Here is a 17,464-nt window from a genome sequence, read left to right as displayed (position 1 = left end):
CCCTATTACATATACGTCTGAAGGATGGGGGGGGGGGGGCTTAGCCATAGCCTTCCCCCTTTCCTACTATTTTTTGCAAAGTTAGACACGGCCGTAAGAGATGGCCATTACCATCCGATAACCCTTTTTGTGTTGCTTGTCAAGATTGATTATTAGTCTAGACTCCCCATCCAACACACTTTCAATTTGCTTTTGACATAACTGTATTATACTCTGCTTCCACCACCTTTTGCTTAATTTTCGATAATACTTTTAAATACATGTAAATACAGGCACAGTTACATTCATTCACTTAAATGAAAAGAGTCTACATGTTTTTTTTCTGTTTAGGAACGCCCTTCAATCGTTTTTGGTTTAAACACAACATATTGTATACGGATTATGATGATCACTTTTATGGGGAGTCAAACGATACATGTATTAGTATTTTCATTATATATGTAAATCCCCATGAGAAGCGTAATTTTCTGCATTCTTTGAATTTTCTAAATTATAAAGATGAAGTGTGTGATAGAAGAACTTTTAAGAGTTTTTCGCCATACGTGTTATGTTGATTCGAATTGTTTTTAATGACATCACAATTTATTAAGACAATTAACAAAAATTGATGGAAATGGTAACCTGGGTAAGATTAAGTTAAAATGTTCTATATTATTCAAGTTAAGTTTTGAGGAAAACACTTAATTCAGTAAATGCTTCATCATATAATGCCGGATAAACTTGCTATTATAAGGCTGGTATCGGACGCCTCTAGATTGTAACGTACTTTCATAAAAAACAACAAAATCAAAATCATTATAAAAAAAATTTTTTAATATAAATTCTCAAATTTAATACCTAACAGCGTAGCACAATGGATTAGAGCGTTAACTTCGAATCTGTAAGTCACGCTGTAAGAACATTTGGAGATTTTATATCTTTTACTTTTCAAAACAATTTAAGAAAACGTTTCTGGTCAAGTAGTGTAAAACGTAAGAAAGTCTACATAACACTTCATTTTTGCTCCATAATTCTCAATAATCCAGACACGCTTGATGCCTTAGCCACGTGATTTTTTTTTTACTTTTTTGATAATGAGACCGCAATAAAGAATGATATGTACATAAAAACTAATATACGGGAAGTTTGAAAAGATGGCATGTGTACTTGAAGCTAACAATGTGCACGTAATAAATCCCTTATGCATGTAGTTGTAACCATGCACGTCCATTATAACGAGTTGCAACACGCAGAATCGTTAAGAGACGTGATAAATGTCACGTGAAATGTAGTCATATTGCAGATTTTATCTACGAAATAAAATACATCAGAGAGGACATATATTTAGAACTCATCAAGAATGATTTAGTCAACAGATCTTTATAGATATGCGTCATTGAGTGATTTTCTTATATGTTCATGTTTTCTTTTTCAGCCAAACTTTTGTGTCATAGAAAAAAGAAATTAAGCTTTATTTTAAATAAAGACTTTAAAGATTATCTACGTTTTCATCCCGGTCATTAGTAATGTATTTAAGGATGTTTGTGATACGACACGACTAAAAACACTGTCATACTCTCAAATCAGGAAACTCATCTGATTTTGAAGGTAAATTTTTATCTCTACAATTAAACCATAATATTATTCTAATTTTATATTTCCAAGTTTTGTTCCTTGGCCGCCGTTGGGAAAAACCATTGAATGTTCACATGCGCTTTTGTAGCTTTAACATTTTGAATAGCAGTAATTGAATTGTCGTTTAGATTTTGTGTGTTCATTGCCCTGGGATAAAGCTACTGAAAACCAACTTTTATTCGCGTGCGAGAAATTTTCGCGAGGTTAGCGAGAGCCTTGTCGTCGCTAATATTTCTTGTTGCGAACCAATCTTTTTTCTATAGTTTTTATAACAATACAGGTATGGATAAGGATTGGTCGCGACCATTAGTCGTCGCGAACCAGTTTATCGACCGTTGATCGCGAAATAAAGTAGCTATATATATATAGCCGCGAATAAAATTTGGTTGACAGCCATTTTAAAAGGGAAAAGATGCTGAAAATATTATAGATAAAGATTGCATCAAGCTAAACGTTTAAAAGGCTCACAAAAAATATTATCAATGTTTTACTATAAAAAGGAACACAACCCAAATAATTTCCTACACCCAAATCTCCTTTTTTCCATATAATCTTATCATCAGAATTATTTTTAATAGCTTATATTTTGTGTGGTTTCTTTTACTTTTTTCTTTTATACAACACTTGAAGCTTATTATAAATTACAGCTAGATTTTTTTTAGATAAATTTAAATCATATTTTAAGTACAAGTTAATGAAAAGAATGCCACTTCATAATTTTCATTTTGCGTTATATTCTATATAAAAGATATTATAAAAAGAGATAAAATCACATTATTATATCTTAGTTAATTTTTTTTAAACCAATATTTTTTTTTGTTATCAATGATATAGTGATGCCTGCTACTGTGGAATCATTGATATTTAAAATAATTTTACATTTTTTCTCACCCATGCATCAATTAACATCCTCGACGAATCATAGAACAGTTTTAATCGTACAAGCGGTTCCGCAAAAAAGCAGGCTTTTTTCGCTGTTATAATTTTTCCGAGATGGGGGGGGGGGGGGGCGTAAACTTTTTTTTATCTGTGTCAGATTTTTTTGCGATTGCTTAAATAAAAGCAGTGCTTTGGGTTATACACCCCTATAATTATATGGCGGCCGAGAGGTACATGTATATACATGGCGGCCGAAAAATAGATTAAATATTTTTCTCACCTGGCACTAACCCAGTATAAATGTATTCTGAAACATAAATAAAATAAAATATATAAGGTTTTTTTTTTAAATCTTTATAAAATTATTCACGTGAATATGCGAGTGGTATTCCGCAAAATAGATCAATCCACACTATGCAAAAGATGTATTCCTTTGCAGGGTCAACACAAAGGTCAAAAGGATGAAAGAAATATCTCCTTCTTATGCTTCAAAATATTTGGGCGTCCTGTGATAAAATCGCTTTTAATTAAATTTATTCCTTTGACGTGTGGGTTGCCCCATTCTATATAGGGCAATCCCAATACCACAATGAAATCGGATTTTAAAAGTCTAATGACAAAGTACAGGCCTCTAAACTAAAAAGGCTAATGTGAGAAATCTATGATTTTCCCTTGAGATGGCGACCAAGGAAAATAACTTTGATTTGTAATGTGTGGATTAGACTTAAACCAACTGAATTTATAATAGTTTATTAAGTAACTTCGTAATACGCACGAGATTAATAAGCTGCCGTTCGTTAGAGAGAGAGAGAGAGAGAGAGAGAGAGAGAGAGAGAGAGAGAGAGAGAGAGAGAGAGAGAGAGAGAGAGAGAGAGAGAGAGAGAGAGAGAGAGAGAGGAAACTATATTCGAATCATTAAGTATTTGAATTATCAGCTTGAAATGTATAAAATTGAAATTTAACAGTACACATTTGTAGCACATATTTGACATTTTATTTCCATAAAATTTTCATAACTTCCCCTAATATTACAGTATTTCCGCTTTATCAGGACGTTTTTCATAGAAGTTGACCCAGTCTCGTTTATCTCTAAATTATAAAACGACACAGGATAAAATAATTGCATCCAAATAACTAAACCTTTATAGAAATAACAAACTTTTTATAAATGGGGGGGGGGGGGGGGGTGGGGTCTCATGGTTTCTTCTATATTGAGTTTTTATTCTGTATTCTCATTGCCTACAGGGTTACTACAGTGCAATATATGAAGACGTTTAAAGAAATGATCTGTCTAGATCGAAATCACAACATTTGCATGCATTAGTATGCGGGGAAGCTTCGAGGGTATATCATGACCTTTAACAGTTCGATAAAAACTGGGAACCATCACGGTTTTATTAAACACGGGAGCGTCGGAGAAAACATTTTAAACCCGTTAAAGGTATACACGCCTCGTATTAAAAATAGGTGAAGTAGGGGTTCTATACGTACAGTTGTTTTCAATACAGAGGTTCCGGACGTAATAATCTGTTGTGTGAGTGCTTGAGTTCCCTGATGGAAAATGAGACGGACTACGCCATTATTTACAAGAAGTACTCCACTGCTCTGCTGGCCAGTAACGTCCTGACACTGGTCGGAGCAGCAGTTGGAATAATCGGAAACATTATCATCATCGGGTTTTATCATTTCAGAATCAAGGATAAATCCGAGCGCTACTTCATTCCGGCTCTAGCGGCCGTGGACTTCTCGGCATGCATCATCAACGCCTATGGAAACACTGTCTTAAATGACAACATGTTTAATTTTACGGAACACTTCCATTGCCAGGTGATCTGGTTTCTTGAATTGTTCATTTCGGGGTTCTCGGGCCACATGGTTTTGATCATTGCTCTTCAGCGATACCTTCTGATCTGTAAACCTTTCGGACCTCACATGACACTGCGTCGGAAGCGAGCGGCATTACTGGTGACCTTTCTGCTCACCGTTCTGTACGCTTCGCCATCTTGGGCAATGTCCGGAATCAAAACCGAAAAGCGGGTGTATATGTCAAAGAATATAACAACAACGATGTGTGTATTTGTTGTTGATTATACCAGCAGCGCTATTGCATACAGTGGTATTCTCCTGTTTCTGACAGTGGCTAACGCTATAGTTTGTATATCCTTGTACCTTCCCATCATTCGAGTCATCCATCGTTCGTTCTCCACCCACAAAACGTGTTCAACCATTGTTCCTTTCTGTGGGGCATTTGAGGACTCGGGCTTTGAAAATGAAAACAGCGTCAGCTCAGCATATCGTGGGAAGCAACAGATATTCATGAACGACATCTTAAGAGAGTTGCAAACAGACGATGCACAATGTACACTGGGAGTATCGCGGACGGATTTAATAAGTTTGGATGACGAACGCTGCGAATGTGGTATTCAGAATGCTCTCTCGGTTCAAACGGATGGTGAAATACTAAAAGACGAAGATACATCAGACAAGGCAAACGTTTCTGTGATTGAAATTAAAAACGATAGCGGGACAGTCAACCGAGAAAATGAAAACGAACGTATTTCTATTTATAGCGACACAAACGGGATATCTGAAATGTGTGATTCGTTGGATAATGAAACTCAAACAAGTACAATGGGTGATCCAAACCAAAAACGGACATCAGAAACAAAATTAACTGAAACGAATACTACTTTAACAGTTACTAGTAAAGACAATGAAACAGATTCTAACATTGGCGCTGAAGGCATTGCAAAACGCATCCGAGAAAATTCGGAATATCATGACGGAACAATATCAGATAAAAGCAACGACTACCAGAAAACATTCTCTATATCCACTTCCAGAGAAACCAGAGCATCGCCGTTGAAAGTGGGTGTTCGACTTTTTCGAACATCTTCAAAACTGGAGAGAATGAAGGCAACCATGAACATTATGTTCATGACCATCATAATCGTCTACGTCATTTCCTATATACCATCTCTCGTGATATTGATTCTACGGTATTCCAAACCGGATTTCGACTACCTGGATTTTTCAGAGACGGAGTATTTTGTTTGGTTTTTCTTTTCACGATTTGTGTTCATAAACCACATCATTAATCCCTTTATATACGGGTATTTTGATGTCAAGCTAAAAAGAGAATTTGTCAGAAGTGTTCGATGTTGCTTACGAAATAACAATGAAATGAAATAAATATTTGAAAGTTTATAGGCAATGAAAATATTCATTCGCTATAAATATTTTATAAAATTGCACCCCAGTTTCGTCATTTTTGTTAAATGATGAAAACTGATTAGCTGTTGCAATGAATATTTGACATTTATTAATAATTTAAAAGTCGTAATTTTTAAACCTAATTATTCTGTCAAAGTTGAATATATACATGTAGCCGTATATTTTCCGAATTTCTCTTATTTCCAAAATACATGTAGGCATATACTCTAGTTTTGCAAATTTTTTTTTTCAAAACAGTGTGTCGAAATACGATATCAATGCCACATATTGATGTAAATAAAAATCTGCGCAAAGCAACGAAAATTCGTGATGTTAACTTTGTTAGCATAAATGCACAATATTGATCAATTTCTTTAAAACGAAAAGTTTTGAATACAGAGAAACAATAGTACTGAAATTTCAAAACTAATTGGATTTTTTCCTTTACTAAATACATGTAATAATTTAAGCCTAAAATATCATACCAAAAATTTTAAGATTTATCTGATAGATAATTTGTTGACATTTAACATCTATAAAGCTCAATACGTCGCAATACCAAAATCAAATGTACACTGTATTTGATTTTTTCAACGAGCTATAAAAGTTATAAACCTTTTGAAAATTAAATAATTTTATGAATCCGATAAAAGAAATCATGACGATTTCTTATTTGGTGTTTTTTGTTTGTTTGGTGTTTTTTTTTTTTGTTTTTTTTTTTTTTGGGGGGGGGGGGGGTTGTTGGTTTTTTTTTTTGGGGGGGGGGGTTGTTTTTTGGGGGGGTTTTTCTGTTTTGTTTCTTTTTTTGTTTCTTTTTTTTTTTTTTTTTTTTTGTTTTTTTTTTTTTTTAAATTGGTTTGCAAAGAAGAAATAATGGCAATTTCTTCTTCACTTTATTTATTTTTTAATCTCAGAGTCGGATAACTGTCATTTTCAAAATTCATCGTAATGTGCACTTGTCTTTAACGTTGAAATATTCCTTTTTATAATAAGATTTTTAACGTCTGGTGCCTGTGGTCACATGATACACCCATGCTTTTCGTACGTACACAAGATTTCCACCAAAATCCTATTGGTTGTACATGTAGCCATGGTACTAGGAAAACATGCGCAAATCCCCAACACACGTCAATCATTTATGTACGTGCGTCAGAAAGTCACCAATACTCCTTAAAATTATATTGAAGAGACACAGTTCTATATATAATGCCATTCAATGCCATTCAATTATTTCCGCATTTGACAGTTATTTCATTAACATATAGTTAGTAGATATACGTCATGCTGGTCGAATTTCAATTTCCTAAAAATACTGTTTGTCTTCCGGTCCCCTTTTACCTTTTACATGTATGTACATGTGGACATGCCATACCTTCCTTAAAACATCATAAGTAATAACGGAAATTATAAGGTTCCTTGTTTTTTAGGAAATGTTCTGCAACTATAATCATGTTTTGTGTGCAAGAAATGTAAGCAATAAAATTCTTTTTTTATTTTGTACGTCGCGCATTACCTTTTTGTAATTATGGTCCGACACCACATTGTTTTCTGATGGGATAGATTGTAAAAAACAAAAAAAACAAAAAAACTGAGACGTAAAAAATATGTTTACAGCGTCTGGTAACAAAATTTAAATATGAAAATCAATTTTAATGCGCAACATTGCATATATATTAAAACTCTTTACACTTTTGTTGTTTTCTGCAAATGTTTTACATAAACCTTATAAATAATAGAATGGGTTTTATTATTTACTGCCTCAGTTTATCTTAAGATATGATATGACACAACGCCGCTTTATCAACACCCTGCACTTTGTAACAACATCCTGCTGTTTTAAAAAGGATGGCCGTATTGATTGTCATCGTCAAATAGTTTTACGGAGTGTTCTCCAGCAATTGAAAGAAGTCAAGAGCTCGAAATTTAAAAAAAATATATGTATTGATTTTACAACAATGAACACATTTAGTGCTTCTTTTTGTATTTTTAAATTGGCAGTCTTCTGACGTTATTTATGCTTGGTTATTTTTTTTTAGGGAATCGCCTTTAGTTTACAACTCATGATCCTATGAAAAGAGCAGAGCGGCTGGTCACGAATTTTATTTCCTTATTTATCAAACCAACAACGTTAATTTGTTGGATGAAATAAGACTATCTGCATGTCATTTTATTGCAAATACGTAATTAGATACATGTACAGGCTATTAATACTTATGACTGAATACCATCCGAGGTAATTTTAGACTTTGGAAGATAATTTTTTATATAAACATGTATCATGGATTTTATTCTACATAATTCACTATACTTTATTATTAGTTTCTGTTACCCTTCCTTTCTTAATGATGTTGATGTACGTCAATGATGACGTCAGGGACCATGATTCTGCGTAATGTTTTTTTCGCAACAAGAAATATATACTTTAATGAACACATGTCACTTCAAGATATAAGCCTTATTATTTATTTTGGAACATAATTAACTTTAGACATTTAATTTTTGTGATATTTTTATTAAAACTTTTATTAAAGACAATTCTTTCAACCTTGCGCTACCTTTATATCTGAGAGCAAACTAGCAAACTATTCGCTCATACCCTAGTCCATTTTATATTTCTTCAAATTGGTTGCAAAAATAAGAGAAAAATCAAACAGATGGCAGTGTCTTCTCTTATCTTTAGCTTCTTGTCCTAGAAAAAAAAATGGCAGAAATTCATATCTTGATAAACACTCGAGTCACCCTGATTACAAGCACGGCAAGACAGGTGATTACGCATCGCTGGCTCTTTTGACCTGACAACCGAGAACTCAGGTGATAATTCAAAATAAAAAACAGTCAAAACATTGAAAAATCTATAATGGTAACCCAGAAAACCGAAAGATAACTGAGCATAAATATCAGCCATTCCAAACAATAAGGGCGTTTTGTGGAAATGTTCAGACTTTTATAAATTTGGGCATTTCAAATATTCGCCATATCACAGCGTGTTTTCAAATGGATTATCATATGTCGGAATAATCTAATTGTTTTTCATATAAACGCCCAAAACTACGATAAATGCTTAGGTAAAGATATGCGTCAACAGTTTATTTATTAACTAATACTGTGTCACTATGGCCGAAGAAAACCTGACGGATATTAGTTTTATTTACAATGACTACCAACGTGCGTTGACTTCGAACACTGCGTTTGCGGTGTTTGGTACTCTAGTTGGAATTGTGGGAAATTTTGTCATCATCGTATTTTACTTTCTAAGATGGCGAGTCAACGAAGAGAGATATTTTATTCCTATTCTAGCGTTCGTCGACTGCATGGCTTGCATATCCGGGGGATGTCTATACGTTCTCTCCAATTTATTTTGGCTCCATTTTCCGAGCGATATTTTATGTCGGCTGCTCTACTTTATCCATGTGTTTATATCGGCGGTTTCCGGGCACATCATTCTGGCGATATCGGTCCAGCGATATCTACTGATCTGTAAACCATATGGCCCTCATCTGACTTTGTTCCGGAAGAGAACAAGTCTTGTTTTGATCACCATCGTTTCGCTTGTTTACTCACTTCCGGTCCTTAAGATTTCCGGAACAGCATTGACCCAAGAAACGTATCAGGAAAAGCCTGTGGTCTATATGGAATGCTATTTTGTCACTAACAATACTCCGATCCACTCATTTTACACATACCTACTTCTTGTGATTACGTTGGCAAATATCGCAGCAGTAATTGCAGTCTACAGTCCTTTCATACGAAAATATCGTAGCGTGATTTCGACGAAAAACCCAGATAGTCATAGCGTTAATATAAGTACTATCGATTTATTTAGACAAAGACTAAACACAGGAAGTACTCAAACCGACTCTTTTCATGAATCAGGGCAAGAAAACAATTCAGCACTACAAAGAGAAGCCGACAATATGAACCAAACTCGCCATTTTGAATCACGTGAAGATACGTCACGAGCTGTGACGAACCGGAAGAAGCGGATGGTGACCCGGATGTCCCTGATGTTCTCTGTTATTATCGTTTGTTATATGCTCTCCTATTTTCCCTCTCTCGTCATTTTGGTTCTTCGGTACACATTGCAAGATTTTCGATATCTGGATTTTTCTGAAGTTCAGTTTTTCTTTTGGATGTTCATCGGACGATTTGTTTTTATCAATCATTTTATAAACCCATTTATATATGGATACTTTGATGTTGAACTTCGGAACACACTCAAGTGTCAAATCAAAAAGATTTACGTTAGAAACAAATGATTTCTTCAGTTTTTTATAACAGGGACGAATTTTAACTATTCAAAAGGGACAGCATACCTACATGTATTTTACAAATATCATAATGCTATATGAATGAAATATATACTAGTATGCCTATTGTAAAATAATCTATAGATGAATTTAGAAATAAATGAATCTTTTATTTGAGCGGGTGACTGTATGTCTCTTTATTCACAAGATAATTATAACAAGGAGAAATGTCAGGCACGATGCATCGTTTTAGCTCACCTAAGCCAAAGGCTCAAGTGGGTTTTTCTGATCATTGACAAAATGTGTCCGTTGTCTGTCGTAGTCGTCGTCATAAACTTTTACATTTTTACATTTCAAACTAAGGAAACTGGCATAAGGCTTCATTGGGAAAGGAAATTCAAGTTTCGTCAAATAAAGGGTCACGGCCTCTGTTTGAATTTGATACTGTTCTGCTGATTATTGCTTCGGTGAGCGATGTGGCCCCTAGGCCTCATGTTAAAAGTGCATGGTAGCAGACTTATTCAACATCTTGAAAAGCAATGCAAAAACCACAAATTGGTCAAAGTCAAACAACGTAATTTCTATTTCAATGCTATTGTTATTTTAAAAAAACTACCTTTTAGTTATGATTTTTTTTTTGTCCAAAACATGTTGGGGGACGGGCCGCTCCCTTGAAATTCCCCTGCCCCCTCCTCCGGTGTCAGTAATTTCTTAAAGATGACACATGTGTTAGATAAGTCCTAAGGTCTTGTTTAGTGTCAGAAATACATTCCTGTTTTCTAAGATTTATAGAAAGTTACATTGGCTTTTAGCGATATGTATTCATGACTCGACTACGTATACAAACGTTTACATGTATTTATATTTCGACAATTAAACGGAATTCAAAATTCTAAGTACATTTTAGATCACAGATCATTTTAGTCTTAATGTTATTTGTTGTTAATATAAATATTTTAATCAATTTGTATACATATTCATTTAAATGTTTATACGACTGCGCATCCAGTTTGAATTTCAATACAAAATTGTGATAACATTGTACCTTTATTTTTTCATTGTTATCAATTAAAGTGATCTATCTTCTAGTTTATTTTTTTTTTTCTGTCTCCACAATGTAAAGATTTCCACTGCGTAATTTTAAAATGATACCTATATGTTCATATGATAAGTTTTTTATTTCAATAAATAGTTTCAATTGAAAATATATAGTAGTATGACTTTATGAATGTGTGTTCAATTGCATTTTTCATGTTATTAAAAGAAAAACACAAAATAACTAGTCTGTTAATGCACCCTGAATTTTTTTGGCAGAAATTAACAAGTTTAAATGCAAGAAAAGAAGAAACAATACATCAAGGAAAATTGTCTAAAACCGAGGAACGTCGCCTCTGTCCTTAATTAAAAGTAAAAACTTAAAGAATTCTTATTATAGTACATGTATGTATTTTGTGTATTGTAGGGGTTTTTCATTGAGATATGAAGTTGCATTTAACTTTTACGGGGGTAGTGCTTTCTGCAATCGGAACATGTACGATACGATACATATGTATATACATGTACTAGATAAATGTATATTACATGACTGTATAATTATATTGTTTAGATTATATACATGTATTGAAAATATCTCCATATTACAGCTTCCACCAAGTACATGTATGATTACCTACATATTGTACATTTCTTACGGAAATTGATTGTAATTTGAAGCTCGTAGCTTTATAGATACTGGCAGGACTGACATCTACGCTCCCCGTATATCGATTGGTCGAAACCTTCAGTATCCTAAGAAAAAATACAGACGGCATGGTATAATTTGGCTTTTTCTTTTCTTTTATTGTACAAATTTATATTAACAATAATTTGGTTAATTTTACTCAGTACACCTTACGATCAATAATATATTTTTTTAAAAGAAAAATGTAAATACATGTATAAGCAATAAATAAATGTAATAAATCTTTATTTGATGATTCGAGTGAAATTTTATTCTGCATTGTCGCTTCCTACATGTAGCTTCATATCCCGTATGCATGGATCACTAAAGAGAGCATTTTGCTGTTTAAATAATCGATAGTCCTGCCTTAAAATTCATATTCCTAGATAAAAGGACGAGGTGACATTATATACTTTTCGTAAAAAAACATCCCAGAAGGATTACTCGCTTTCATTTTATCTGTCAATATCCATCCAAATATGAATTGAACATCTTTACCGACGCTTTTCAAACAGACAACTTGAAGGTATTTATAAACATCAAATAATTATTTGCCTACCCAAAACGAAAAGAATGACTTGCAAACCACGATAAAGCCCACAGTCCCCTCTTCCCGGTTTCAGCTGTAGGGAACTCTCTCTCTCTCTCTCTCGCTATCTCTCTCTCTCTCTCTCGCTATCTCTCTCTCTCTCTCTCTTTCTCTTTCTCTCTCCTGCAGCAGGTCTGTAGCTCCCGGCCTGAAAAAATACGGACGGACGATTCCATAGATATTGCCTATAAATAAGATTAATCAGTCTAATACTAGCGCACGTACTTTGTGCAATAATACACCATTTGTTCAGTGTGTGGCACTGCAGCTCCATGATCTTCCATTTGATTTCTTTCAGACTCGGAGCTAGACCTTCATCTCTCTCTCTCTCTCTCTCTCTCTCTCTCTCTCTCTCTCTCTCAACATTTGACTAAAATTAAAATGTGGGATTTTTTTTCCAACTTTGAAAGCACTATACATGTATATAGAACTTCAGCATTTTAAAAGTCCGTGATTCCGGAAAAATCAAATCTGCCATGATAGACTAATTCTTATAATAGCTTTTACGATCTATATCAAGACGTGGTACAAGAGAGCTATCTTTGAAATATGATATGATCACATGTAATGCCATGTCTGTGTTTTCTCTGTCAATCAGATCATATAAATTTACAAGGTTATGGAGAAAAATGAAAAAATGATTATATTAAGAGTAATTATAGTGTCTATTTAGGATAATGGGTTGAATTTTTTTTCGAAATCAATGCTTATAAATATCATTCAGGAAATCTTTTCAAGACATATGTACTTCAATCCAATTGACTAGATACAGTAGCTTTGTTCATAAAAACATGTAAATATCTTTCGAATAGTTATTGACAAGATTTAAGCTAGCAGTTTCTAATAACTTTGAAAACAAATATTGTTAATAAATGTATATTTAATAGTCAACTCTTCTGCAATGAAATTTATCTAATAAGAAATATTACAAAAACTAGAGCAAAGCTCGTTGCAAAGCAACGAGTGGGTCTTCCGTTAATGTCGGAAGTAAAGCTGGAAGTCCCTGCAAGAAGCAGAGCTCTTAAACCAATAACAAGTGTATCTAAAGTAAAAAGATGAAAACAATCGAATTATTCCTGGTACGACTTAACCAAATACGAATTATTTTAAGTACGACTTAACAAAAACCTTTCCGATTTCAAGAACGACTTTACAAAAAAAATCCGAATGTGTTACAGTACGACTTAACAATTATTTATGGTACGAGTTAATTTTACTTTTAACATTACGCTATTTTTTAAACCAAGGACGCGGAATCAAAATTTCCGGAAAAATCAATTTTTGAACCCCGATATCTCTGTTATGGATCGTCCGATTTTAAAACGGATTTCAGTGTTAGATTCAGCTTGATAAGCTCTACAAAACACATATTCGTTTTTGATTTGATCAGAAAATTCATTTTTTCGAAAAATTTGTTTCACTTCCGGTTTCGACCGGAAGTGACGGATTTTGATTTCCTGCCTTATTACAAAGGCAAAACGATCAATATGTAAGCACGAAAAATTTCAACTTTCTATCTTGAAGCGTATTTGAAAAAAGCCGCGGACAAAATGACTTTTTTAACATTTTAAAAATGACGTAACGTAAAAACAGAAGTGATGTTACTTTAGAAACTTTAACATCTTTGAGGCATTATAATTACACATAATCTCTGAATGTTTCATAAAAATCGGTTAAAAACTTTTTGAGTTATGAAGCCGAAAAGAAGTCAGAAAAAAAAAGAAAAAGTATAATAATAAAAAGAAACCGAAGAATAACAAGAGAGTCTTCCGTTGAAAACGGAAGACCCTAATTAATAAACATACAGAGGGTTACATGAATAATATGTATATATGTACGTTAAATTAATGTACACTGTACATATGTCATTGTATACATATATAAATGTTGTTGAATTGTTTCACAATATACAACTCAGTATCAAAATGAAGAATGGATATATAATGTTCACTGTAGATAAGAAATACTAGTATCATACACAAGTTACATGAATGATTTAAATGTATCCCAGTGAATATTGTGCATAGGTACTTATAGAAATCATGCATACACTATCACAGTGTTGTTACAATATGTACATTGTCTCACAGCACACACATTGTACATAATTGATGTATGGACATATAATATTCACTGTAGATACTTGTACACTGACACTGTGTTGGTGAAATGTCCCACCCAGAGATTGTTCTCATTATCCACACACACACTACAGGGAATATGTACCCCTTGTTGTGATGTGAGTAGTAGAGACAAGAACTGACCGTCCTTATCCAGAAGATGAACCTTTTCACTGAATCCATTACACACCAGGATGTGACTGAGTACATCAGTACATATTCCATAGGGATAAAACCCTGATCCCTGATCTGTGTAGGAGAACCTGTGTTGTCCTGATTTATCCACCACCACTACAGCAATGCCACAGTCTGATACACAGACATCACCATTGATGTTTTCTGTGATGTAGTGTGGATCACTATACAGTGCCTGTCCTTTGTTGTCTCTCTGTATGTTCTGTATTTCTGTCCCTGTCTTGTTGTACCTGGTGACTTTACCCTCTCTATCTTTTCTCATCCCCACCAGTAGGTCCCCGTTGATGTGGGAGGAGTGTATACTGAGTGGTTTCCAGTCTCCTGTTTTAATGAATTCAGTGATTGTATTACCCGGTGTTATCCTATTGATAACTTTGTTGCATTTGTCTGTATAGATCAGATCCCCGTCCTGTGTGACTGTGTGGTAACCTTCATCTCTATTACCAATGGTTTGTATCTTCTGTAGCTGATTCCCCTGTAGATCTGTTTGGACAAGGTTACCATATCTATCACTGACCCAGAGTCTGCCTGATTTACCCAGTGATATATGATATACATCATTAACACCTGGTACTGTGTACTTCCTGACCTTGGTGACAGAGGAAGACAGAGACAGTGTTTGTTTCACGTCAGATTTCTCTCTGTCTTGTTTCCTCTGTTTCCCTGTAGGTTTCAACTGTGTATAAGCAGTCTCCATGGGTTTTAATTTTCTGTTCTCTGGTTTAGTGTTGGGGACAGTTATTCTACCCAGTAATTTGGCAACATCTTCCTTGCTGCATTGACCAGCAGTAAATACGGGTGGGACTGGTTTGGATGTCTCTGGTATGGGTCTAATGACCAAGTTTTCTGATTTGAGAGCAAATGTTAATTGTTCCATGTTTGAGGGAGATAGGTAACCATAAAACGTCTGGATTAAATCATTTAGATAATTGATGTAGTCATCTATTTTTTGGTTTTGACCGTTTAATGATTCTAATAATGACTGTTCTATTTTGTTGACTTGTTTTATTTTATCTGATGTAATTGTTTCTACCATCTTTTTCACAGACTCAGCTTCAGTCTTCATGGATGTTTTGATACCCTCCATGATCTTCTTTATTTCTGTGACATCTCCAGCAATTTCCTTTTTCAGATCTTGAGAAGTAGGCTCAAAATAGCTTTGAATTTTGTTAATTTCTATGTGACAGTGTGAACATTTTTCATCAAAGACCAATTCTAGGTCAGTAAACGCATGGCCGCGATGTTCTTTTGTACCCGTGCATTTAGAACAAATGGGAATTTGGCATTCCTCACAGAGAAGTTCTATGTTTCTTGTGGGGTGGATCTTGCATTTCTCCAGAGGAAGCGGTTGTTTGCGTTGTTTATAATGGACCACTTCATGGTTCTTGGTTTTCTTATTCTTCTGATGTTCATCTCTGCATTGTTCACACATTGGTTGGTGACAGTCATTGCAGTAAAATTGGCAGTTTTTCTCACAGTCTTCAGTGCCACACACCAAATAATGCTGGGCGTCAGGTGGTATTTGGGATTCAGATAATGCCATCTGAAATGAGAAAAGTACTTAAAAGTTTGAGGGAGATTTTACATTTCTTTATTTTGCTACTAAATATTATTAAGGAGTCAATCATTTCTACATAACCGCGCCAACCACCCCCCCCCCCCCCCCCCCCTACACACACACACATATATAAAAATACATACATTAAACAAAATCTTGGCGGTGTCTTAGGAATACCTTAGGTAATTCAACAATTGTGAAATATAAATTAATTCATATTAATTTCACTTTTTTAAGGGGGAAGAGGGTCCAGACCACTCCCTTCACTCAAGATCCGCGCATAATATAAGGCCTAATACCATCTCTTGATAATGAAATTATGGACTTATAAGTACAATAAAACAGCGGGAGTCTCATCTATTTGTGACCCAGGTTTGTTTAAAGTGTGCATTTACGGTAAACAAAAACATTGGTGAATGTATGAGCCAATTATAGAGAATACATGTCTATCAAACAATGGCCCCTACTTTCGGTTCAGTACAATTATAAACAATGATTCATTGTTGATCGAATTAATAATCTTGAAGTAAACCCAATATTACGAGGATATGTCATCTTTCTTACCATCATGCGATATAGAAAACAATTTTTATAACTCACCGTGTGTATCAATATGACGTTTTGTAAGTTACACCAGCCATTACCGCGTGAATGACGCCCTATAGATTAGAATGAGAGAATACGAGACTTGTGTAATTTACTTCCTGGTCATGTACGTACACGTAGAGACAAGGTTTAAATCTCCTGACCTCCTACCTTGACAAAACAATCAGAGTGTGTATTTGATTTTTTTAATGTAGGGTACTATGATATCAGAACTCGGTAATGACATGATTAAATTAAAGTAAACTGGTGTATAGATCATATAGGTGTCGGAACCGAAAGGGCCAGCCCCCCCCCCCCCCGACCCCATTTTCTCTCGCAGCAAAGATAATATTGCTTAAATTTACAACAACAAAAAATAGAGGTATCAGAAATCCGCCGCCCCCGCCCCACAATTGTGGTAGAATGTAAGGAATTAAAATGAAAATAAGGAAATTGTAAGACTGATATTGCAGTTATTGAAAAGAAATTCATAGGTAAGATTTTTTTTGAGTTATAGGTATACTACTAGTACTACCCCCCCCCCCCCCCCCCCCCGAGATTAGAAATAATAATTTCATGAATTTTGGAATTAGGCTTTTTTTTTTTGCTTGTCAAGATTTCTGATGATTAGTCTAGCTCCCTCCCTCCCCCCCCCCCCCCCCCCCCTTTCAATTTGCTTCCGACGCCACTGGATCGATATCATGCAAGTTCAAAAACTGGCTCCCAACTTTTTCCTGTTGCAGT

The 17,464-nt window shown here is 34.5% G+C and overlaps 2 protein-coding genes across 3 annotated transcripts; one reads left to right on the top strand and one right to left on the bottom strand.

The window, feature by feature from the left end:
* Positions 1 to 4,047: 4,047 nt before the first annotated feature.
* On the top strand, positions 4,048 to 5,685 carry LOC136275077 (uncharacterized). The gene has a single exon (XM_066083374.1). The coding sequence runs from the start codon at positions 4,048 to 4,050 to the stop codon at positions 5,683 to 5,685; it is 1,638 nt and encodes a 545-aa protein (XP_065939446.1).
* An 8,373-nt stretch (positions 5,686 to 14,058) lies between these two features.
* Positions 14,059 to 16,856, bottom strand: LOC117682664 (tripartite motif-containing protein 5-like). Of its 2 annotated transcripts, none has more exons than XM_066082521.1 (2): positions 16,700 to 16,827; positions 14,059 to 16,120 (listed from the first exon to the last, which is right to left on the bottom strand). In XM_066082521.1, the coding sequence occupies exons 1-2, from the start codon at positions 16,703 to 16,705 to the stop codon at positions 14,393 to 14,395; spliced, it is 1,734 nt and encodes a 577-aa protein (XP_065938593.1). In that variant the 5' UTR covers positions 16,706 to 16,827; the 3' UTR covers positions 14,059 to 14,392. The 2 variants fall into 2 exon arrangements, with proteins under 2 accessions (XP_065938593.1, XP_065938594.1); XM_066082522.1 differs by having other exon boundaries at positions 14,061 to 16,120; positions 16,736 to 16,856.
* Positions 16,857 to 17,464: the final 608 nt, after the last annotated feature.

The sequence above is a fragment of the Magallana gigas genome, chromosome 4 (genome assembly GCF_963853765.1).
Source record: "Magallana gigas chromosome 4, xbMagGiga1.1, whole genome shotgun sequence".
Lineage (NCBI taxonomy): Eukaryota > Metazoa > Mollusca > Bivalvia > Ostreida > Ostreidae > Magallana > Magallana gigas.
Note: the sequence above shows the minus strand (reverse complement) of the source record. Positions and strands in the feature narration are given on the sequence as shown.